Genomic DNA, 25901 nt, shown 5'->3' with positions numbered 1-25901 from the left:
AAAAGGTAATAAATGATGGGAAACAGAATATTATGAGACTCTCAGAGTATCTCCCCACAAAGCATTTATTAATTACAACGAGAAACTAACAATTTGCAGTGAAGAAACTTGACAGTCACCACAATAACCAGCGACTTATGGCTGAAAAACCCAGAGTGTCACACAGCCACCAGGTGCCGCCCGGTAGGACGCACTGAGGGCAGCATCACTTCTGTTAACATCCCTTTCCAAGCCGTTATAGGATATCATATTAAACAACCAACCGCCATGAGGACAACACAAACGGACACAGATGGAGTACAGCTGGAAGACCAAGCAAGTGAACACAAACTGAAAACCTAGGCTAGGTATAAGATGAGAAAGGGGATGTTTGCGGAACAACTAGAATGATATTTATCACTGTTGAAGTATGTCCAAGTTTCTGTCATATTCTCTAATCACAAAATGTTAACAGTGGCCAAGCCAGATAACGGACAAATGGAAGTTCTACCCAATTTTTGCCAAGTCTAAAATCACTTCAAAATGAAAATTTTTAAATGTTATAAATATATAAAGTATATGAAGCACAGCTTAGGGTTGGAAATGTACAAAGGCTTGGTTCAGTCCCAGCATTACATTAACCAAACATGGTGGCACATGCCCGTGATCCCAGCACTCCTGAAGCTAGGGCAGAAGGATCAGGAACTCAAGGTCATCCTTGGCTACCTGTCGAGCTCAATACCAGCTGACCAGAAATAGTAAAGGATGGAGAGAACCATTTATCATGAAAAGATTCTTTTGTGTAAACTTCAATTTTTAAAACTCTAAAGCTGGTGTATTGGTGCATACCTATTAATCGCAGGACATAGAGCTGGTAAGGGGCAGAGTTTCTAGGGTTGGCAGGACAGCTCAAAGGATAAGGGTACCTGCCCTTAAGTCTCATTACCAGAGTTCAATACCTGGAACCCATGTGATAGAAAGAGAAAACCAACTCCTCCAAGCTGTCTTCTGACCTCCCTGTGTATGCCACAGCATGCACACATATACATACAAAATAAATAAAATAGAATTAAAAAATTTTTTTTAGTCTGGGGTTCAGAGAAATAGCAGCTATAGAACCGCACCATTCAAGACACATACTGTTATGCCATTAATTTCAAAGAAGCCTGTGTGGTGACCACTACTGCTTCTATTCTCCAGGCAGTGTAAATGGAGCCAGGTGGTCACTGTTTTACAAAGCGACACTGCTGTTGGGTGTACCGCAGCATCAAAGTCCAAGTCTGCTATGTTCCTCCCAAGTTAGAGAGAACAGAACCAAGGTCACATGGCAGAACCCTACAGCTCTTACCTTCATCTGGGCAGATCCGAGGTTCACAACCCCTCTACTTCAAAATCTTTGTATCAACAAGTCAGTGGGGGATTTAACCAATCAATGAGAAAATGACTATTATCAGAGATTATACTTAAAGATTTGAATAAACATAGATAATTTACTTTTTGTATTACATAGCATTGCAAATTATAAGTACAGAATGTTCTTATAATTGCAGAATGGCTGATCTGTAAGAATGGCCTCAGACATGCTCTCATTTAGTAAATATTAATTTGAGGTCCCTAGAAGGACCCCACACAGCAACCAAAAGAGAATATTAGAAGACTTATAATCCACCTGAAAATGAGGTAGGACTCATAGCATGGAGATCTTTAGGTAAATGACACTGACCAGTTAATTTAACGGCAGAGTACAGAGACCCTAAAGATCAAAGCCTTCTACGGTTCGAAAACTATTTAGATTCACAAACCTGTACTTCAACTCGGTGCCTGCTTGTGACTAACACAAAAGTTCCTTTCCTTGCATTGAACACTTGCTGATCCTAAGAGAACTATTTCAGTTAGTGACTTCAGAGATACTCTGCGATGTACTGACAAATAACTGAGTAAAAACCAAACCAAACAGGACTCAGTCTCAAGCGCTCATGACCAGGGACCAGCAAGATAGCTCAGCAAGTTAAGGGTGCTTGCCATGCAAGCCTGAAGACCTATCTGACATGGACCCTCAGAACTTGTATAAATGAGGAAGGAGAGTAGCGACTCCGTAAGTCCTCCTCTGACCCGCACAGGCTTGCCCTCCACACACACATGATAACAAAATTTAGAAAGAAGTCCTCATCACCAAAGAGCATGTTAAATCCAGCCACACTGAATAATGATATAAACCTTAGCAAATGATCCATCTTTCTACTGGTTGTCCATCTGAGGAATTCCTGTGACCATCTTCTTCTTAACTAGTTTTCCTTTTAAAATACTTTACAGATTTTTAAAACAGCTAAAGTTATAATTCAGCAAGTTTTTAATTACACTTTGAATATATACTATCTGGGGCACCAAAGTGGCTCAGTGGGTAAAGAGGTTTGTCACGCAAGCCTGACTACCCGACTTGTATCCCCAGAGCCCAAGTGCACTAGTGTTGTTTGTTGTCAGTGTAAATGCATCTAGAATCACCAACGAGATGGACCGCTGGGCATGCCTGGGCAGAATCATCTTCATTACGTCTTAAGGTGGAAAGACTGCCCACTGTGGGTGGCACCATTCCCTCTCCAGGATCCTGGACTGTACAGATGAAGACAGGAAGCTGAACAGAAGTGAGCACTTAGCACCCTCTGCTTAAGTATGGTACGATGTGTCCAGCTGCTTCGGCTCCTGCTGGTTGCCCCGACTAACTTGCCATGAGGGGGTGAGGATATACCGCTATTCCCTTACATTGCCTCTGTCAGACTATACCACAGAGACAGAAAAGTACAACACCACGGAAAGGTAAAAGAGGACTCACTCACTAGGTTGTCCTCTGATATTCATATACAAGCCAGGGAATGTGGGCGCCCAGATACACCCCCAGATACACACAAATGTGCGCGCGCACACTGACACGGGAAACAATGGATTATTCTGACATAAAAATCTTAATTTATACCAACTGAGCATACCCCTAACTTAGACCTTTTCCCAAAACCATGTTAAAATAACTATTCTATCAGCAAAAACACCCACACAGTGACTGCACCGTGGCCAGCACAGCTGCCCAGGTTCCTGAAAATATCCCACATACGCACTTATTTATTTACTTTCCAGTCTAACACCAGTGTTGGAGTTGAGCATCCCTCACAGTAGCTGATACTTTCAACACACAGCTATGTTTCATCACATAAGTCAGCAAACTTGGATGTCTCTGGCCTGATGGGAGTAGCAAGTGTACTCTTCCTGAAGCCTTTCCAACCTGTCCCTTTCCATTAAGACCAGAGTATTCCAAAGCCTCATTCCCCTTAGCCTAAAAGGATTGCAGGCTGAGTGCTTGTCACCTCACACAAAGCTCCTTTGAGGTCCCTATAGTCCCTATAATCCAGGACACTTGGAGGTCACAACAGCGTGCACAACTCAAACAAAAAGCTAAGTCTAAGAGGGTAAGATGCCTTCCAAATTACCAAATTAGAACCCACTCATACTCATTAATACAAGAAATATTCTCCGCCTACTATGAAGTGGATACCAGCGTGCTCACAGATTCAACATAAGAGAGGAGAACATTTAGTGGGAGAAAGAAGTAAGGATTGCCACAGAAACATTTAAAAAGAATCCTTTGGTATTAGGGGACCAAGAAGGAGTTTCTAAGCTGAGACCTAAAGGGTAAGAGGTTAGCCACCAGAATAGTGCGATCTCTACTGGATTATCACCAGAAAAGCCCCAGACACAAACCAACAGTTTTGGGGACACTGAAGGACATCCTTTCCCCAGGATGCAGGTTACAAAGACACAACAACAAGGCTGTTGAAGGAATAGACCCAGGAAGGCACTGTGCAAAGACGGCTCTCTCAAGAGTGATGAACACACTGTCTTACGAAAGGATGAGGCACGGTCAGATCTGTACCTTAGAAAATGTGGTCAGTGGGAAAAAAGGAATGAAAGAAGATGTTCTCTGCTGCCAGTGAGAATACTATATAAGGACTTATAGCTGCCTAGATGAACCCAGATACATCCCAAGAAACTTTTATTCTATCTGAAGAGATAATGTCCCGAGCCAAATCCAAGAAAAATACTGCATTACTTTAGGATCCCTATGATGGGTGAAGAATTTAAAACATTTGGGTGGTGAAAAGCAACACATTAGCTTTTTGTATAAATAAATAAGACTGATTGGTAAATGTGACTAATACTCCATTTAATAACTTTCTCAAGGTCTAAACAGTTCCTACACATCTTTAAATAGTTTCTCAAGGACAAGGCAGGACAAAGGTTAAAGCAGGAAGATGATATTTTTTCTTTAAAAATATTATGCCTTTGGACCCACAAAACAACTTTAGAATCATCAAAAAGTGAGAAAAGCTATATTCCTCATGGTGTGATATAAGAATAATAAAGTACCTAGGACATATTCTCATCTAAACATTTCAACTTGAGGCTTGGGAGATGGTTCAGTGGTAAAGCACTTGGCAGAAAAGCTCTGTGTCCTGAGCCTGATGCCCAGACCTGTGTAGAGCTCTCCAGGTAGTGTCCACAGCAGCACTCCTATGGTGAGCGAGACACAGGCACAGACAGGGCAGCTCTGGAAACTCGTAGGCCAGCCTGGTGTGCAGTGAGCAACACACCCTGTCTCCAACAGGGTGGAAGGAGAGGACCACCACCCAAGGTTGTGAAGGTTGTCCTTTGACCTCTACATCACAGTCATCACACATTCATACACGGAACACACACACACACACTTCAAAATCCAGTAACGTCAGAGAGAACTTATCAGTCAAATAACTTCATTTTCACAATAATCCAAAAGCACACTCAAAATTAAAACTGAGAGAATCCTGCTATAGACTTAAACAACAACTAAATGTAATATGGATTCTTTCAGGATCTCAACCAATCAGAAAATGTGAAAACAGCCTAATATGGTATCCAAATACAATAATAGGTAATAAGGAAAATAGTTCTGCTCATTTTATTAAGTCTAATAGTAAGTGAGGTATTTTTTTACATTTGTTTGTTCGATGTGTGTGCACGTGTCCAATCAAAATGCAGCTTGCAGGAGTCTGCTCTCTCCTTCCACTGTGGGTCCTAGAGGTTGAACTCAGGTCACTAGTCTTAGAAGCAAGTGCTTTCACCTGACAAGCCATCTCACTGACCCTTTTAGGTGGTTTTAAAAAAAATTGTATCAATTAGAAACATATATTTATTATTTTAAAAAGAGTAAGCAAGAAGGGCTGAAGAGATGGCCCAGTGGTTAGAGCACTGGCTGTTCTCACAGGACCTAGGTTCAGTTCGCAGCACCCACAGCAGCACCCACAGCCTACAACTGTCTGTAAGTAAATTCCAGGGGATCTGGTTCCCTCTCAAGTCCTGTGAGCACTGCACGCGCATGGTGCACACATCATGCAGCCCCTCACACATGAGGTGAAAATAAATAAATGATGGGAGGGTGAGCGCGGCCACCTGCTGCCTGACTTGTCAGTTGCAGAGCGTCGTGAGGGATGGCGCTCACCCTGTGCCACCATCTCAAGGACGGGCAGGTGAGTTGCAAAGCCACCAGCAGCACTCCACATACTACTGTTCCCCTCCGCTCTCTTCCCTGCTGGCCACAGAGCTGAACGGAACACTCGGATGCCTGCCTGAGCCGCAGCACCCTCAGCACCCTCAGCACCCTCAGCACCCTCAGCACCCTCAGCACCCTCAGCCAGCAACACACATGACGCACAAATCGTCCTGCTGCTGAGTGCGCAGAGGGAGGCAGTGGCATTGGGAGGGTTTGCGATTGTCCATTTCTCTGCAGAAAAAGCAAGTGAGGCACACGGACGTGGAGGCCCCGCTGACCCTAACCACTGACAGAGCTACAAGCCTGAATGTCAGGGAGTCACCAGCACAGGCGCTCCCTCCTGGCGCCGGAGCATGGATGTCACCCTCACTGACCTTCCCATGCTCCTTCCTCATGTGAGAGAGATACACATCCCTCTGTGTGAACAGACGGTCACACTCCCAACACGTCCACCCGAGACTGGCCATCTTCTTAGATTCAGTGGATTTCTTTGCAGGAGACGGAGACTTCTTTTCCAATTTCTCTTTCCCGTTCATGGACTTGGCATCCTCTCTGCTGTGGTTTGCTGAATTCTGAGTTGCAGGCTTAACGCCCAAAGGCAAGTTTATACCCAAGTTTGGAGGCCCTTCAATACTTTTCAATGTTCCATGCATAGACTGCATTGTAAAAAGAAAAGAAATGCCTATCACAAATCACACCGTTTCAACAGAATTGGACAATCATTCAGAGAATATTTCCTAAACTAAAAACACACATTTTAAAAAACATAAAGGAGAAAGCAGACATGGTTGTGACAACTGTAACCCCAGCACCCAGACACAGAGGCAGAAAGGTCCCTACGCAGCAAGTCCGGGCCAACCTGGGTTACACAATTAGAGTCTTGTCACCAAAAAAAAAAAAAAAAGTAAATAAATCAAGATGAATTAAAAACAATGGAGCCCAAGCATGGTGGTACACACCTTTAAACTCAGCACTCAGGAGGTAGGAGGAGGCAGATGTCTGCAAACCTGACGCCAGCCTAGTCTATGTAGCAAGATCTACGCAAGCCAGAGTAATATAGTTAAGACCCTACCTCAAAAACAAAACAAACAAAAACAGAGAGGGATAAAGAAGCATTAACCTTTTTACTTGTGGGGTCTCACTTGTCATGGCACATGTATGGAGGTCAGAGGACAACTGTAGGAGCTGGTTCTCTCCTTCCACCATGCAGGTCCTGGGGACGAGACTCAGGCCATCAGGAAGGCAGCAGGCGCCTTCACCCACTCGGTGATCTTACCAGCCCATAAAGAAGCATAAGAAATGACTCTGAGGACTGCTCTAAGCAGCGAGAGTGAGATGGCCCAGTGGGTAAAGGCACTGATGATCTGCGTTTGATCTCCAGACCAAATACTCAACTCCTAACAGATCCCCGACCTTGACATCTGCACAGTGGCAATGCACATCCACTCGTATAAACACAGCACATGCACACGAAATAAATGAATGATATAAAATACAAGTAGGCTGAAGTGCAGAAGGGTAGCCAAGGCCCATGACCCAACAAGTCATGCTGCTTTCCACATTCTTGGAATACCTGTACCCTTTCAGGACAAGTACAAGCCCGGGCTTTGGGATCCCTTTTACTAGGAGTACATAGCCTCTGTGAGTGTACCCAGTAGGTACTTAAAAAGCCTTTTAAAATCGTGTGGCTGCTTATTATCATTAATACAACAGTCAACAAACAGCCATCCTAAACCTCCTAACGGATTTTAAATGTGGGAGGGATATATTCAGTATAATTTGACTCTCTCTTGCCTCTCTCGGTCCTAAGCACTGAGTATGGAGCTGCATGCATTCTAGGTAAGCGCTCCACACTGAGATATGTGCCATTCTACTTTTTACTTTGAGACACTGTCATCAAGTTGCGCAGACTGTCCTTGTACTCACACTTGAACTTACAACCCAGCTGAGGTTACGGGCCAGTATTACCAGGCCCAACTGATTCAGTTGATTCTAAAGACTAGCTCACTCTGCTTTTGTTGTCTGTGTACTAAAGGCAGCAAGTCTGTGCTACAAGACACAGCTTGTCAATGAGTGGGGCCTTCTCTCCTGATAAGCAGCTGACTGGTGGCTTGCCCCCAAGTCCTGCCCCTACAGGAGTACATACACAGGCTCTCTGATATACCAAGGTCATACAGACTGGCTCTGTGGAATCATTCTATCTCCCTCAGGAGATAACTTCTGAAGAAAGGACTTGGCTAAACAGCACAGCATTAGTGCCTTCTTCCACACTGTTCTTCCCACGAAGAAAGGGAATGGCTGTATGGTGTTCTCACCAGGGAGGACACAGGTCTCCATGCACACAGAGTCAACTGGCCCACCCAAAGGGTTGAGGGCAATGCTGACCAGGCCCTCCGACCAGGCCCTCCGCACAAGGGAAAGCAGGACACACCATTTCCTTATAGTCACATCTGCTTCTCTCCTTTTACACGGCAGACTTCTGTGTGTACAAAAAGACAGCTGGTTTGTGCCTCGGTACACAACTTACCTGCTTACACTTTGCGAGTGCAGTCATGCATGCATGTGTGCAAGCACAGGTTTACGTGTGGAGACCAGAGGTCAACCCCGGGCATCACCCCTCCATTTTAACAATTACACTCTCTCTCTCGCTCCTCAAGCCTTAAACTTTCCATAAGCTTCTAGGCAGATGGAAGAGAAGGCAGGGACATAAAATAATCCTGGGGATGGAAACCATGGAAAAGAAGTGGGGGTTTTGCCAAGACAACAAGAGCACCGGGAAATGCACTAAAACCCAGGTTTCCCAGTTATATATAAATTAAGCAAAAGTAAGACAAAAATCAAATGCCTTTTAAAGAAATACAAACATGCCTAGCATGTGCAAGGCCCTGCATCTGATCCCCAGAATCATTAAAAAAAAAAAAAAAACAAAAAAAAAAACAGTAATACAACTTAATTCTTTCAGACCAATTTTCCCTTAGCTCTTGAAAGAGCAGCTAACTTAGCTAACTCGCCTGAATGTGAATGCCAATATGAAAAGTAAAGAAACATGTATTCTGGGATATGATATCAAGGAGGTAATAAAGAGCCAAGAGAAAGAGAGAGAGAATGAGGGGGGAAGAGAGGGAAAGAAATAGAGAGCCACGCTCCCTAACATCCCCATTCCAGTTCTCCTTCATGACTGCATCATGGAACATCCCAGGTACCAGGCAACGTTAATATGGAACAAGCAATAGATGCATCACTTTAAATATAAAGATGCCTCTAAAACATTGTGTTTATTCTTACCTACCAAGCATAATGTAACAGGCGCTTAGGACAATTGGATGTACTTAAAATGAAAACAGGCTAGTGAGGGTTCAAATGACTGAGAACAACCCTGTCCTCCTATGGCCACATGATTATACCCCCTTCCTCATCTCATTCATCCCCATTCCCTACTTCAAGAAGAAAACACACACACGCGCGCACACACACACACACACACACACACACACACACACACACACCCCTTCCTGGTGCCCCAATTAAGTTCCAGAAACCAAATCTCAGAAGCCTTATAAGAGAAACATCCTCATCCCCGCCTGCCTCCCATTCACAGGGGAGAAGTAAGAACCTCGAACCGACTGAGTGTGACACCAGACTTCAATCTCATCACTTAGGAGGCAGAAGCAGGAAGGTTTCTGGGAAATCAAAGCCATCATGGCTTATACAGTAAATTCTTGGCAAACCAGGTGTTCTATTAAGACCCTGTCTCATATATAATCACAGCCTTTGAAGCTAAAAATGGAGCTCGGTGCCTCAAGAGATTGGAGAAAAGAGAACCCAAACAAGAACCTTAGACTGTATACCCACACCAGATTCAACAACCAATGTACCCTAAATATTTTACCATCAACTCAGTCAGTGGTTGAGAACACTTACTAGTCTCCAGCAGAGAACCTGGGTTTGGTTGCCAGCACCCACATGATGGCTCACAACCATCTGTAACTCCAGTTTCAGGGGAACTTTTGACCTCTTTTGACCTCAGAGGGCACCAGGAAAGCATACAGTGCACATACATCCACATGGACAAAAAAAAAAAAAGGGTGTAACTATATAGCCCTGGCTAGCTTCTGTAACTTGCCATATAGATCAGACTGGCCTTGAACTCACAGGGATCCTCCTGCCTCTGCCTCCAAATGAAAGTATGTTCCATCATACCCAAATTTCATACTATTTTTATAGGGTAAATGAAAGACTAAAGGGTATCAAATACAATGCAACCTTAAGTGCTTATATAATTTCAATAGGGAAAGCTCAAATTTTCTTATATAAAAATATATAAGTTAGCCTAATTCATCAAAACTCCTATTTCTTAATCCAATAACAGAGTTCTCAAAACAGAAAACTCCAGAAGCTGAAGAGATCGCTCAACAGCTAAGGGCACATACTGCACTTGTAGAAGACCTGAGTTCAATTCCCAGCACCCATGCCACACAGTTTACAACCAGCTCCAGGAGAATCTGACCTCTGGTCTCCAATGGCATTTGCATTCACATGCATATACCCACAGAAAAACACGCACACATAGTTAAAATAAAAATAAATCTTTTTTTTTTAAATAAAACTTTACAATCATCACTTTCATGTACATACAAAGAGCTCTAATAACTTTATTATTCTTTTAAACCAGAGCATGCACACCTGCTCCTCTTCAGCAGTCTTTGGGAGACAGAGCAAGACTCCTGAATAAAGAACATGAGGACAGCAAGTGGCATGGGCCGGCGTCCATCTCTTTCCCTAGATAGCAGCATGCTCTACAGAACTCTGCAGCGCAGCCAGGGCCTACAACCATGCATGTATCTGCGGTTCACTTAGACAGGAGGAGAGACGCGCACACACACCTTGATATGGTCCATCATAAGTTGCTTCTGTGCATATAAAAGAGAACAGTCTGGACACTTGAAAACAGACACCTTCTGGTTTTCAATGTGCTGGTCAAAGTGGCGATACAGCAAGGTTTGCAGGGTGAACACAGTGTCGCACATGGAACACTTATAGATTATTCTAGAACAGAAGAAGCGCAGCGAAATACAGTCAGTCAGCCTTATCTCGAGTCAAAGCTACTACTTAGCATCTAAGAACTCAGGAGGTAGAAGCCACTGAGAGGACACAAACGAGGACATTTCAGCTGTGATACAGTTTTCAGGACAACACATCACTAGAGCACAGAGAAGTCTTCAATTCTGACTAAGACACATTCAGCAATATTTGTTTAGAAATCTCAATCGGCGACCATTTTCTGCCTCACAAGGCTACAAATGGGCATGCTTGCAAAAAACCTTCCAGTACATTAACACACAGCAAAAAACATCAAAATTTCTCTCTCTCTCCCTCTCTCCCTTCTTTTGAAAAAGGCAATACAAGTGAACGGCAGCATCCTAACCAGAAAAAGAAATGTGGGGTGATTTTTTTGGTGAGGTCAAACACAGCAACACAGCTCAATGATGGTGCCCTAACTAGAAAAAGAATTTGATTAATGAACTAAAGGCATCCAAACTCTAATACCTAGACAACCTCTTCTGAGTTTACACTTAAAATTAGCAATTTTATGCTTCAATATAAATTTTTCCATTCCAGTTTTAACACAGAAAGCTGTACGCCAGTACATAATGACAGAGATGAAAGACAAAAAACACTATGGGAAAACCCAATGACTTCTAAAAGTGGTTTCCAGTCCCATACACTAGACAGAAAGTCCATATATACTACATTACCCCAACCTATCTCCTTAAATTAATATTCAGCAGATTGGAATCTTCTAAACAAATCTCTTCTACCCAGTTAGCTCTCTCCTGAAGCTCAAAGCTCAGGTGTGTTATTTAGTAGGACTGGGGGGTTGGGGGGGGGCGCAACTCTCCCTAGTGTGCAGCTGGGACACAGCATCCCTTCTTAACTGTCCTGGTCCTTAGGGAGGGCCTGTGGAACCTGGCTCCTTTGAAACACTGTGGAACACGCACAAGTCTGAGAAAAGGAGAACTGGCTGAAGAGAAAGGCCAGAGGGAAAAGTACAAGTTTAACTTAAAAACTGTACAGCAGAGCTAGAGAGTAGTTCTTGAATGTGTTCTTATGATAGCTTCTCACACAGCTTCATATTCCACTGGGCAATGCTCTCACAAAAACTGTAACTGAAGCCGGGCACAGTGGTACACACCTTTAATCCCAGCACTCAGGGAGGCAGAGGCAGGCAGATCTCTGAATTTGGGGCCAGTCTGGTCGACAAAGAGAGTCCAGGACAGCCAGGGCTACACAAAGAAACCCTGTCTGAAAAACTAAAACAAACAAACAAAAACTGGAACTTGGCTCAGCATGGTGGTCAGCATGCCTGTAACCCCAGCACTTAAAAGGATGAGGCAAAAGAGGTGCTGTGAGTACAAGGCTAACCCAGTACACAGCAAACATTACCTTGGTCGTGACTAAACAGCAAGAGTCTATAAGAATAATAATAATAAATTTATTTTGAAATTACAGTTTTAACTCTCTTTTCTCACAGAAGACTTTAAAATGTACCAGAGGGCCACATGTTTTTCTAAGGTCTTGCCAAAATATTCATTTTCCAGTTTATTCCTGGCAGGCTTTCCCAACAGAGTCCAGTGCTGGTCCCCTCTGGCACTTCACCACCACAGTAAAGTATCCAAAAATGCTCATGTCCTACTGTTTCAAATTGCTTCAAACAGCCTCAATAGCCAATGAAACAAACCATCACAAAGAGCAGCCACAGAAGGACATTTTTAAAAGAAACTGCTTATAAAGATTTTAGGAAAACTAAAACAAGGTAGTATTTATATGTACACATTTCTTCATTATTAGTGATTTATTTACTGTGTGTGTATGTGTATGCCATGTCTATGTGGGTGTCCCTGGAGGTCAAAAGAGGGTGTTAGATCTCTGGGAGTTGGAATTACATGCAGCTGAGAGCCCCAAGACATGAGTGCTGGGAACTGAACTTGGAACCTCTGGAAAAGCAGGTAGCATTCTTAACTGTAGAGCCATCTCTCTAGCCCCATGATCACATTTCTTAAAGGGTAGAGAAAAGAATTAGAAAGCATAAGATTATCATCATTCCTAGGGATAATAGTATATGTGCTTACACTCTACTGCTCTGCTTATCTTTATTTTATGAGCTTCCTGTAATAAAAATACAACACTTGGACAAAAAAAAAAAAAGAAAAGAAAAGATTGGGATGTAGATATGGCTCAGCACTTCTGAGTACGGAATGCACTTGCAGAGGATTCAAGTTTAGTCCCAGCATGGTTCCACGTCAGGCAGTTCGCAACTGCCTGTAACTCCAGCTCTCGGAGATGTTCCTGCAGTCATGTGCATGAACACACACACACTCTCTCACAGAATTAAATATAAAAACTAAATCTTTAACAAAGAATAGCTTAATAACAGCATCTGTACGAAAATACCATGAGACTTGGTTGTTTGCATACCCACTTTATAAATTAATTTTTAAAATAATACATGAAATAAACAAGTATGGGGAAAAATTTCTTTAAGAACAGAGATTTATTAGTTGGACAGACTATTCACTTAGAATTCTACTTCTCATTATTTCGTAAAACCAGGTATGAGGTCTTGAGAGATGACTCAGTTGTTAAGAGCTTGTACTCTTCTTCCAAAGGACTAGCGTTTAGTTCCCAGCACTCACACCAGGTAACTCACAACTTCCTATAACTCCAGCTCCATGAGGATTCAAAACCTCTGGTCACTGTATGCATCCACACACATGTGCACACATGAACATACACACACATATATTTACATAATTAAAAAGAAATCTTTTTAAAAAAACACGTATGTTCTCATTTTCTTCTGGGGAAAAATATAAAAACCAGATGACAGAGTTACTTAGCATCTTTTTGAGGAAACTGAGGAACAAGTTGTTGGTATGTTATCAAAAAACCTCCCCATGCAACACTAATGAACCAGGGTACCGGTGTGCTTCTGTATTCCCAGCAGAGGCAGAAAGGTGGTGAGTTCCAGGCTATCCTGGCGACACAGCAAGATGTCAACCCAATAAGCAAAAACAAACAGAAAGCACTAGGAAGAGGCAGCCCTAATTGGAGAAATATGGCAGAAACCAATCAGGCTCAAGGAAGGCTGGCAGGAGCACGGCTGGCAGGAGCACCATCGGGAGATGTGGCTACTGGCCGAGCATCCATTGAGGCCCACAATGTGCAGCCTCATTCTCCAAGATTCTCCCAATGATGAGAGCCAGGTCCTGGGTGACAGGGAAGGGCATCCCAGAACGGACGGTTGCTTGCTTCAAGGTGTGGGAAGGTAGTGTTGAATTCAACTGTTCTGGAGGGAGGGCAGGGACAGGACAGTTAAACCCAAAAGGCACACCCTGGCGAGGATCCGGGAAAGACAGGAAAAGCTGACAAGCTCGAAAGGTCTGAAGGCAATCTGTGGACCAGCTGGCAGGGTAAGCACACAGACATCCTGAACGAGAGCTATGTGCTGATGACGTCTATGAGTGTGCTTTTTTTAAAAGGAAAAGAGTACACTGAAGTAACAGGTCATAATGTCCTGTTACTCCCAAGGATGAGAGGGAGAGTGGGACATGAGAATGATGGGCTGTACCAGATCATGTAAAAAAGGCAGCAACCAGGGACTCCGGGGGAGGGGCACCCACGAGTTCTCAGTACATACTGCCAGCATTTTTGTGGGGCAAGAATCATTAAAACTAAAAACTAGAAACAGCAAATAACAAAAGCACCAAGAACTCACAAGTACGGTATTAAGGGACAAATCATGAACATGGAGCAAACTTCCTGACAACAGTGGAAAGCCTGAGGGAAAAAAAAACCAGTCTGTTTCTCTGTTGCAAGAGAAAAGGGAAGGTTTTCCAAACAGGGGGTGGGAGGGACAATCCCTAATGCAAAGGCAGAGACCAGCAAGCTGGTGGGCCTCAGGCCCAGTGCCCTGTGTACATTGGGGTAGAGGGTGATGCAGAGCTGGGAAAGGCTGGAAGAGCACTTGTAAAATCATGTGTATAGCACGAGGGGCTGGAAAACCAGGCCATTGGGGGTGGGGGCAGAAACCAAAGCACATTGCATCTCCAGGTCTCCAGACACTGCTGTACATGTGTGCAACACAAAAATAAGGTGGGGGCTCTGAGCTCTGGAGCCGACACAGTGAGCAACTGATTAAATCCCAGCAGGGGGAAGCACCGCTCTCCACAATGTGACTGGTTCTCATACCCCTGGCGAGGTGAACTGACTATCTCCAGGTCCCATGTCAGAGACACGAGGTTATCTGTTTGATTATTAACTAATTCATTCATTCATTAATCCCAGTGCCAAGGCTTCTTTCCCGAGACCTAGACGGTTCCCTATCATGCTAATAATGTAGTACTGTAGGCTTTGTTTCTCAGGAGCTTGTTCCAAATCGGTCTCGTACACAGCTCTTACCTTGGGAACTGTAATCTCTGCTTGACACATGCTCAAAATGACATAAATTATCCAGCAATTATTAAAGAAGTTTCAAAGTGTCCTTTTAGACAGCAGAGAAAATATGCCCACCCACATCCTGGAAAACAAGAAACAAAGCACTTACAGTAGTGTCTGGGACACAATAAACATGTTACAGCCTGCCTGGTACTTTGCAAATTGAGCTGCTCAAACTGTAGGATTTCGGGAATATGTTCAGTCATGAATATACTTGGTACAGAAAATGGAAATGAGATGGATACTAATTGATGAAACTGACAGAAGTCATTTTGGTAACTGTGAACCACTTGCATAACATGACCATCCAAACCCTGCTGTGAGGGGTCAGCACCAGAAGGTCCTCTGACTTGAGCACCACTGCCTTGGTTTTAGTTAATTCCAAAAATGACCATTTAATGGCCATAGGAGAGGTTTTTATAATAGCTTGAATGGGCGAGGTGGCAAGAACACTACCTCAGCCCAGTACCACAGGCCTGAAGAACCCCTGGGAGGTAAAGCAGCGCCCACCAGAGAGCCAGACTTCGGGCAGGCCTGGACTCGGGCAGAGCTGAGGACGGAGGACAGGGCGAGTACCAAGCTAATGCTGCAGACATAAAGCTGCACTCATTTAGGGCTTCTGTCTTCCATTTCATCAGTATGCTATTTTTATTTTACAATTTAAAACACAGTCATTTAGGCCTGAGTTTAGGTACTCGTTTGTTAAAGAAAACTGATAGTAAAAAAAAAATTAATTAATTAAAGAATATATAAAACTAAAGCTGGGAGTGGTGTCTCATGCCTAGAATCCCAGCTAGGGGCTGAGGTCAGAGGATGATGAACTGGAGGTCAGCCTGGGCTACACAGTGCAATCCTATCTCAAAAGAAAAAGAGCAATATTTTCCTTTGCAACTAACTTCCTTCTTATTTAGATGGGATCCGTCCTAAGACCGCCAGTGGGGTCTGGATACCATAGAAACACTGCACGCTCTCATTTCCCATCTCCACATATATGCTTACCTGTCACTTCTCCTTGTTGGGCTGTGACAGCTAATTAGCAGTGACTTCACTCTTCTTCACTGTCTCTCAGGGAGAACATGTGCTCTCATCACAGACTTTAGCATATGACTGTTTCCTGCTTCTTTACTGAGGTCTAGGTCTCTAACAGTTTACGGCTTCTCTTAGGCAGCACCGGGACCACCACCCTCACCAAGCTGGCTTCTAAGCAGCTAATGGGCGGGCAGCATATACAGCATAGAAACAATGCACAGAGAGACGTTCATGCCATGAGACCCTGTGATACTATCTACAGTAGTGTATAATTTAGAACCTACTTCTGAAAATTTCCACTTAATAATTTCAGTCCGTAGCTGATCTTGGTTAACAGAAATTAAAATTATGGATAAAAGCCAGGGGACTACTCCACCCTGTAAAATCTTCCATTAAGTAAAGCTATGAAAATTCTAGACCTACTGTGCTCAAACTTGAATACTGTTCTACCTTACTTCAGAACTCTAGTATCCTGTTTCCAGTTTATAACTACTTTCCAGAGAGAATAGCTGATTTATTTGAAGGAAGAATCGATAGCTATATTCATCATCATGAGGAAAAGGCTGTGGTAGTGTGTACAAGTTTCCCCGTCGTGAGCAGTGGAAACACACTCACTAACCTCACTAATCCCTGTCTGCATGAAGACGTCCAGTGGAATGTCAATCTCCTAATTTGTAACTTGCCTTCCTTACACAAAACATCCGGGAGAAAGACTTACTTGAATAAACAGATTTTAACCCTGTTTTAGTAAATAGTCATTTGTATGTAACCGTATTTCCCCAAATTAAAATAAAAGCTGGACATTATCTGTGTGCGTATGCACACACACACAGAAAGAAGTGCAGGTATCCTACTGCATATCTACACCTCTTTGCGAATCTTTGATGATGCAGTTACACACAAAAACGCACCAAACACTGGACCAGTTCATCTAACCTCTCACAGTCATCACAGTTCACAGCCATAACGAACCCAGAAATGAAATCAACACCAAGCACACAGTGTGCACACAGTCTTCACGATGAGGGAGTGAGCCAATACAGAAACAATACCTACTGAGTTCTTCCACACCCATACAGGCACCCCGGGCTAATCTCAACCACTTCACCTCATTCTAACCCCCCAGACACCGGGGGCACAAGCATCACCAGCACTTACAGGAGACCCTGAGACAGCTAATAGGCCCAGGCCTCACAAGTGGCAGCCAGAGAGCACTGACCTGCCCCGGCCTCCTCCCCTCCCCTCTGCTCTGCTCAATGGCCCCTGCAGGACACAGGCAGGGAGACCTTGTTCAGCAGCCCTAAAGCAAAACCAACATTAAGTAAAATTAAATTTACTTCCACATCAACAGCTTGTCCTGGCTACAGAGTTAGACTCAGTAACTGGCGTCTCCGGCTGACTGCACATTAGGAGTGTCACTGGGAAAGGTGGATTCTACAATCAACAAACTACAGAAACACTGAAGATGACATAGTTTGGGTTTTGTTTTTATATTTTATATTTTTCCTGAAAGTTACTTGCTAAAAATCATCTTAAGAATAAAATGGAAGAGTTTGCATTTATTGAGCAGAAATTGATGCTAAAAGCATGAGTGACATTTTGGGACAAAGACTTTACCTGGAAAAAGTAAAATGATTTGGTGAGCTACGAGCAGAACTTCATACATCAAAATTAACACAGCTGACAAATGTTCAGATTTTAAATTTTACTTGCTACAATGACAACCTCCTCTAAATGACTACCAGAGTAGCAGAGTAAAACTCAGCCATGGGGTAACTTACTTTGGTTCTCCTATCTTGATGCCAGGATGCTGCGTGTAGGCGTGGGAATGTGTACTTGGGGCAGACTTAAACGCCATTGGACAGATAGGGCACTTGTAGAAGACTTCACAGTGAGAGCCTTGAATGTGAGACTTCAGTGCGGCCACATCAGAGTACACAACATTGCAATGTACACATCTGTTAGAGAAACAACACTGTCATTAGCACAGACCACCAAACACCGTGAGTGACATCACTGTGTGAACAGGGTGAAATGAACATATCTCACAGCCCACAGAGATTTCTCGTGGCTTTGTCTTTTTTGCTTGCAACAGAGTAAAGATAATTTTTGTGTGTTTAAAAGGGTAGATCATGAAGAAAATTGATGTACAAATAAATGATCAGTGTTTGGAGCATCTTTAATGTTTTAAAGAAGAGTGTATATAGTGAGGTCAATGGACCATGAGGGCCAGATCAGGACCAAGGTACTCAGCAAGACCCTGGGGATCCTGGATTGGGGGAGGACGTTTGTGTGCCGGAATGACACTAGGGGGCCTGATGTTCCCACCTGTCCTGCTGCCATACAATGGAAGAGGCCTTCCGATCTGCACCCACACAGACTCAACAGAGGGACAGAGAGGGCCTGGTCTCCTGGTGCACACTGGTACGGTCAATGTATCTGCTATTGGTACTGCAGGGAGATCCAGAGGGTACTAAAAGTCAGCCACTTGCTTTTGTTTGCTGGAAAACAAATCTGACTGTGCTTGTATTTGGTCTTTAAATTCCATCAAAATCAGCACTTCTGAAACAACTGGCTCCAAGCTTCTGAATTTCTATGTATACAATTAGCTCACATTCCCTGCTGAAGTCTAATCCCATAGAAACAAACCTCAAAACTAGGGACACCCGGCCAACCACCCTGCTCATCTCCTTTACTCAAGGACTCTCAGCAATATTTGTCACAGCTCCACTTGATGATGGAGTCTTGATTCACATTAAAAAAAAAAAAAAAAAAAACATTTAAGAATGTTCACCATGGCTCTTGGGGACCGTCTGAGATAACATGCCTTTCATGTGCCTGGACACACATGCTTCTAAGCTTAGAGGCACACATGGACTCATGGAGACGGCTCCTGCAAGCCACACAGAGGAGTGCGCTCCACAGAGCATACCACAGGAGGCTTTGTAGGCTCTTAGAAAATCACGGGGTTTTCTCAGTTTCATTGGGGTTTTTTTGGAATTTTTTTTTTTAAGTTGGCTGGTTGGTTTGTTTTTTGAGACAGGATTTCTCTCTATAGCCCTGGCTATCCTGGAACTTGCTTAGTAGACCAGACTGGCCTCAAACTCAGAGATCCTGCCTCTGCTCCCAAGTGCTGGGATAACAGGCATGCATCACTACTGCCCAGTACTTTCATTGTCTTAAGTGTTCAGTAATAAAAACTAAAACACTGCACAGAGGAGGAGAAAAAAGCTTCCTGGTCCTACTCACAGGAGCACGTATCTCAGTGCAGGGGTCAAAGAAGCATACTGAGATGCTTCGGGTCACCTTATTGCATTGTGTTTTTAACAGGTTCAGTGCTCCTGTCTGCTGATACTTGTTTATAAAGTGTGAAGAACTGTATAGATCATTTTCAGTCCCCACTTCACCCAGAAGCTAGTGATGACATGGATCGGGATACTGCAAGACCCTGACCTCTGGCCTTAGGGAGGGTGCCCGCTGCTGACACCAAGCACATCCGTGCAGGTACAACACAGACAGAGGAGCTAGAATCTGAGACTGAGGCCTGATGTTTCCACCTGTTCCACGGCCAGCGCCCAGATGCTGCCCAAGGCTTGACCACGTCACAGACGCACGCATCCTCCCAAATAGAAGACTGGGTTGTAGTTAAAGCAAAAGACCAAGATGAAAAGGAGCAAAGAAGTGTGCCGCTGCTCCAGGTGTTCCAGAGCCACCTGTGCCCAAGAAAAGCTTCCAACGAAGAAAGATATGGTTTTGAGTTGGCAGCAGAAGTGACAGGGACTTGGTCTAAAAAGGTACCATAGAGGCCAAGGGAAAGCAGAGAGAAGAGAAAGGACAGGAGAGGTCCAGGGCAACAGAGGCCAACAAGTAAAGCAAGCACATGGAACATGGGACGTCAAAGACCCCTGATGGTCCCTCAGCATCAGCCTCTCAAGTTCTGGGGTGGCAGACAGGTACTGCCATGCCTAGCTCTTTTTATAATTACTTTTTAATTAAAAAATGTTTACAGTATAAAAACCAACAATCTTCCTAATGTATGTATCTGAAGGCAGAGAAAAAAAAAAACAGAAAAATACCTGACTTTTATTCATAATTGACATTTACAAGTTAAGCAGGATCCAGGAATGGCTGGTCAGTATTTAAAGGACACAATAGGATCAGAAAGACTAAGCATCTGCCCCAGAAGGAGCAGGGCCAGGACAGGAGCCTCGAGAAAATCTCTGGCTATAGAAAGAATATACCAAAAAAATTAAAATAAAGAATACAGAGATGGGGGAGGTTAAAAGGAAACAAAGCTGGACTTCCAAGCCCAGTCAAGAATCATCAACTGCCCCATTATTTAAAACAGCAGGAGGACTGGGCATGGTAGCACTGTTTTTTAGTCCTAGGCAGAACTCTCTTCCATGACAGATTGGGCTACAGTATAAAGCACTGCGGGGGAGGGGCACAGAAAAATACTTTCAAGTTTTTATATTTTTTCTAAAGAAGTCAACATAAGCGGGATGGTAGTGGCACACACTTTTAATCCCAGCACTTGGGAGGCAGAAGCAGGCAGATCTCTGAGTTCAGGGCCAGCCTGGTCTACAGTTTCAGGATAGCCAGGCCTACACAGAGAAACCCTGTCTCAAAAACATGAGAGGTGTGGGGAGAAGAAGGAAAAGGAGGAGGAGGAGGAGGAGGAGGAGGAGGAGGAGGAGGAGGAGGAGGAGTCGTCAATATGAACTAAACTTCACAATAATAAACCCGGCAGGTGGGGACAGGTCGGCTTATCGGTAATCCAGATCTGGAGAGTCAGGTGCAGGAGTGAGGCCAGCAGAGTCTACACAGTTCCAAAACAGCCAGAGCTTCACATAGTGGGACCCTGAATCAAAATCAAATACACCAAACCCACAAACATGATGTTTTCACAGTTTGAATACCCTCCAGTCTACTAGGAAAAATCTATAGTTAATAAAAACTTGATAAATCTCAAAATGTAAAATTGACAGCACCCAATTTAAGAAAGTCTGCCTAGGGCAAATGATGGGCGGAGCAAATGATGGGCAGGCTTTCAGGCTGCATGTGAGATTTCTGTATTAGGAAAGATACCAGGAACAACTCAGCTCAGAAGGCTGTCCTCTGTTCATTTCAACCTATCCTTGTTTTCACTAAGGAAGGAAATCTGTGGGAACACAGCGCTCAGTAGAGAACAGCAGCAAGAGTGCAGCCTCACAGCTGCTTCCCTGGCTGTCTACAGAATCCACTCACAATTTCCAGGCATGTGGTGGGAGCCAAAGTACCAATCTGTGTGGGTCTGTGGACCGTCCTGTTTAACTGTAACCCCCCCCCCCAAGTTACAGGGCACCACAGAGCAGAGAGGACATATGAATTTCATACAAGTTGTGACAAGCAAATCTTGCACAAAGAAAAAAACCCTGATTTCTTGTTGTCTAAACTAAAGGTTTCCTAGCCAGGTTAGACCTCAATCCATAAAGCACTTGTGCACCACAAACATGAAGGCATAAGATTAAAAACAGCAATGTGTCTCCTATTTTAGAGTTAGAAAACTAGGGGGTGGGGGAATTGGAGAGAGATGGCTCAGCAGTTAAGAGTACTGGCTGTTCTTCAAGAAGACCTGCATTCAACTGCGAGCACCCACATGGCAGCTCACAACCATCTGTAGTTTCAAGGAGGTCCTCTTCTGACCTCCTCAGGCAGATCACATACACGGTGAACAGACATGCACACAGGCAAAATACTTACACCCTTAAATAAATCTTAAGAGGAGGAGGATGAAAAAGAAAGAAAATTGGGCAGAACCACCCAGGAATTAGTGATCCCAGAACATAAACCAAACCAAAATAAAAGCAAACCACACCAAAGCTATCTCATCTTTATAAATCTTGTGATGGAATTAGGACTAAGCAAAACCACTGCACGTGAACAGTCTAGCCAAACAGTAAGGGGTGCCACAGTGACACCTCTGCCAGAACAAAGACATTATGTCACCCAAGACACAGTCCCATGAAGGATTTTCATCAGGGCCATGAAAGTGGGATGGAAGTGTATTTAAGAAGGTAACAAAGTCTGAGAACAAAGTACATCATCATCTAACAACAGATAAAGTAACTTAAAGTTGCCAGATGTCAAAAAAATACACATCTGGAAATCAATATCAAGGCCAGTGAAAAGATGAAGAGCCTGGAACTGAGGTGGAGGAGACAGAAGGGCCAGACTTTCAGAGGGGAAACTCCAAAGACTGGTGTCAGAAGTGCTCGTTCACCCTCCTCTGTGGTTACAGCAATCCATCACGTCTGTACTGACTGGCCGGGGCATAGAAGGAGGGAGGTGCAGCAATGCACAGCATTCCTGCAGAGGATAAATATGGGGAGTGCACCAGCATGTATGGGGCTGGGGGATGAGTCGGTAATGGCCAACCCCCATAACATGCACACTGTCCTGGAAGGATCGATCACCCATTTATCCTCATCTGTAGGGATTGGCAAGGCCAACACGACATTAAAGGATTCGTACAGACCAACTTAGTGCAAATGAGCTGGGTTCCCAGAGGACCTGTGAGCTGCAGTATCACCAGATAGCCCACAGTTAACTATGCATGTGCACAGGCCTGTCAAATCGCAGTGCAGTTATCAGTGAACAAGCTGTACTTGCACAGAAGTGAACGACATACTGACCGAAAACCAACTCTCCGCGTGTAGTGCAGACAGTTCTTGGTGACGTGGGTCTGGAAGTGCACCGACCTGCAGATGGCCCCGCACTCGGGGCAGGTGTAGGGAGATTTGTGCTGATGGATTCTCTGGTGTGAAGCATAGCTGCACTGGTTAGGAAGCAGCATCTGGCAGACAGTGCAAGTCTTCTAAACAAACCAAAGGGGGAAACACGATTGGTCCTGCTAAGCATGGCTAATATGCAAATCACCTTAGTTAAGCTGTACAGTTAGTTATGCGTCTCATTTCAACACTGCTATAAATGACTCTAAAGCCCAAGGGGAACGCAAACCTGAAGATTACTCATTTAACGGAAAATTTTCACCCTGTAAAACAAAAATTATTAGAATTACGGAGGCAGGCTCGTGCCCAAGTGTGAGCTAAAGAAAACAGCAGCTTTAAAAGCTTCCAGTTCTGCTTTTGTCACATTTTTTGTCCCAGAGAAAAGGTTTGGACGAGATCCTCCTGCAAACTGTGCTGGCATACACACTCAACTGCACGCTTCTGAGCTCACAGGCCCAAGAGGAGCTGTACTTCCCAGTCCACAACTTGCCTCAGGAAACAGAAATCAGCCCAGGTTAATCCAGTCTCTTCTTTTTCTTCCCCAGTCATCTCAATTATTTAAATCTTAAATTCAAGAACACAAAAGGAATGGTTTAGGAACTGGTTTTCTTCTTGTACTTAAGTTGGCCCTTAAATTGATAAACTGGCCATAATATGATTTATAATTGAAATCAAACCACTCAAGCTCAGATACATAGGTTGGGACATTAAAATGAAATTTGCAGAGCACAAGGAGTTTTAGAAAGCTTAAAATCTAACCATATTAACATAAAAACTGAAATCATTTTTGAAGAAAATATTTCATTATCAAAAAAACCCTAAATACCCTTTCATCCCCTTAAATATAAGTACTAAATACATCATTAAAACACACATATAAATACTCAGTCAATACAAACTGACCTACCATCCTGAAAGCAAGTCCAAGAGAGCAGAAGGTAAAATGCACACACTCTCAGACATTTGTGCAAAAACAAGTACCACTTACATTTGAAAATAAACCATCCGTATTAAAGGCAAAGAGAGCCTCACAGGCTTTCATATTGACAGCAGTTTAAAGAAGATTTTTAAATTCTTCATAGATATTTTGAATTAAGCCCAAAACTTTAAGTTTAAGCTTTAAAATTAAGAGAAAAAAAAAAAGAAAACTCACTTAAAATTATTTCTTGTTTTTTCTCCTTAAAGGACTAAAATACAAGTTTTATCCCATAAAATGTTTATTATAATCACAAAATAAGAGCATTACAGGCAGCATTGATGAGGTTAATATCATTAGAAGACGCCCCTCCTGGTAACACATTCTTCAAAGGTTAAAACATGCCACAACAGAGTCAATAATTACAAGATCCCGGTATTGTTACACAGTCGTCACAATCAATCGCTTCTTTGAACTACAGTCTTCTATCTTCCTTCACAAGCCATTATCCCAGGTGAGAATTATGACATCTGAATTCCCTCAGGCATCCTAGGAGGCGCACTCACTTGGGAATAAAACTCATGCTTTCATTTCTAAAAGAAGTCAAAAAACATTATACATACTTGTCTACACATATACATATGCACATTGCCATATGTATCTATACATACATTCATGTATGTATATAGATATACATAAAGGTATACAGTATATACACACATCTGCATGTATGTATATTGATATAAATATATATAGGTATGGGATATATACACATATGCATGTATATTAGATAGCTATAAATATAGATATAGGTATGGAGTATACACACATACATGCATGCATGTATACTGATATAAAGATAGATATATGTATAGAGTATATACATGCATATTCATGTATGTATATAATGTAAATATAGATATGGATTGGCTCTCTTTTGCTATGAGCCAAGTAGTGAATTAAGTCCTTTAAATACATTAGAAACTTTATACAGATTTAGAGACATTCTATCATTTATTTCTCATAAAGTCAATAATACCTTCATTTTACAGAAGAGAAAATAAGACTTAATGAAATGTGCCGTGGGCCCCCCAGCTACCATGTGCAAGAACCATGATCAACCAGGCTGTAGTTGAGGATAGTGTACACTGGAATGGGGTCCCGAGAACTCAACAACCAAAAAAATTATAGTTGAAAAACTTGAACAAATAAATTTGAATGCTAAAGATGACCGTTTATGTTAAGATGAAAAATGAGCTTCTCTTTCTCCATAGCTTCTCCCCTATCTAAAGCAATATGATTATACTACTTTTATAATAGTACAAAGCCAAAAGAAAATCTGAAAGAACAAGGGGCATGTGTTACATAAAGGCTAAAAGCAAAACAAAAACCTTAAATTACCATCCATCAAGGTATAATCACAAATGGTTACTCTTTAAAATAATATAAAACGCACAACTTACTATGCTCATCACCATCACTGACATCACCATCATCACAACTGCCTCTTGCACAGCCATGCACAGCCAGCAGCTGAGGCTCCCCACCCAGCCCCAGAAGAAAGGACAGGACTCCAGCCTCAAATCTCGCACATTCACCCTGCAGCTCTTGAGATGGGAGGGCATGCTCACCGATCAGTGGGTGGGCAGGGATCTTACCTTGGGTTCACACAGGTGCACACACATCTGCCTACAAACCCAAAACCTACTCCTGTGTTTCTCTCTTGGTTACCACTGCATGCCTTGCCCTCATTCCATTTTGGGAGAAAGAACTCTCTTCCTTGATGTTTGCACAGTACCCGTGTTTCTGAACTCACAGGACACTGCTTGCTTTACTATGTGGCCTCAGACTGCATAACTGTCCTTGTCGCAGACAGCAGAGGTGGGCTTCCACAGCACCGAGGGGGAGATTCCACTAGCTCTTCCGGGGTGCTCTGAATTCATGACAAAACACATAATATCTGGGCTTAGGGGATGATGCACTGAGCACAAGAGAACTTATGGGTAATTTATGGTGTAACAGAATCTAACTTTCCCTTCCTTTTTAAGTCAAAGGAATTTTTCCTAATTGGCACAAACTAAGGCTACTCAGCAGGAGAAGCAGCAGTTTAGCCCAGCAGTGTGTGGACCGGAAGAGA

General features: G+C 43.3%; 1 protein-coding gene across 7 annotated transcripts in view; it reads right to left on the bottom strand.

Moving 5' to 3' along the window:
* Znf532 (zinc finger protein 532) overlaps positions 1 to 25901 on the bottom strand; it is a 108691-nt gene that overhangs the window by 26013 nt on the left and 56777 nt on the right. For 5 of the 7 annotated variants that reach the window (XM_055622623.1, XM_055622628.1, XM_055622625.1 and 2 more), the window contains exons 4-7: positions 22753 to 22934; positions 17860 to 18036; positions 10438 to 10600; positions 5929 to 6210 (exon numbers count right to left, since the gene is read on the bottom strand). The exons of 1 other annotated variant lie outside the window; for it this stretch is intronic. In XM_055622623.1, coding sequence (XP_055478598.1) covers positions 5929 to 6210; positions 10438 to 10600; positions 17860 to 18036; positions 22753 to 22934 — 804 coding nt within the window. The remainder of the gene's footprint in view (positions 1 to 5928; positions 6211 to 10437; positions 10601 to 17859; positions 18037 to 22752; positions 22935 to 25901) is intronic. One more of the 7 variants, XM_055622629.1, reaches the window with a different exon arrangement.

This window comes from Psammomys obesus, unplaced genomic scaffold (assembly GCF_907164565.1).
Source record: "Psammomys obesus unplaced genomic scaffold, mPsaObe1.curated_primary_1811, whole genome shotgun sequence".
Taxonomy (NCBI): domain Eukaryota; kingdom Metazoa; phylum Chordata; class Mammalia; order Rodentia; family Muridae; genus Psammomys; species Psammomys obesus.
The sequence above is the reverse complement of the archived record's forward strand: the minus strand, read 5'-3'. Positions and strand labels throughout refer to the sequence as shown.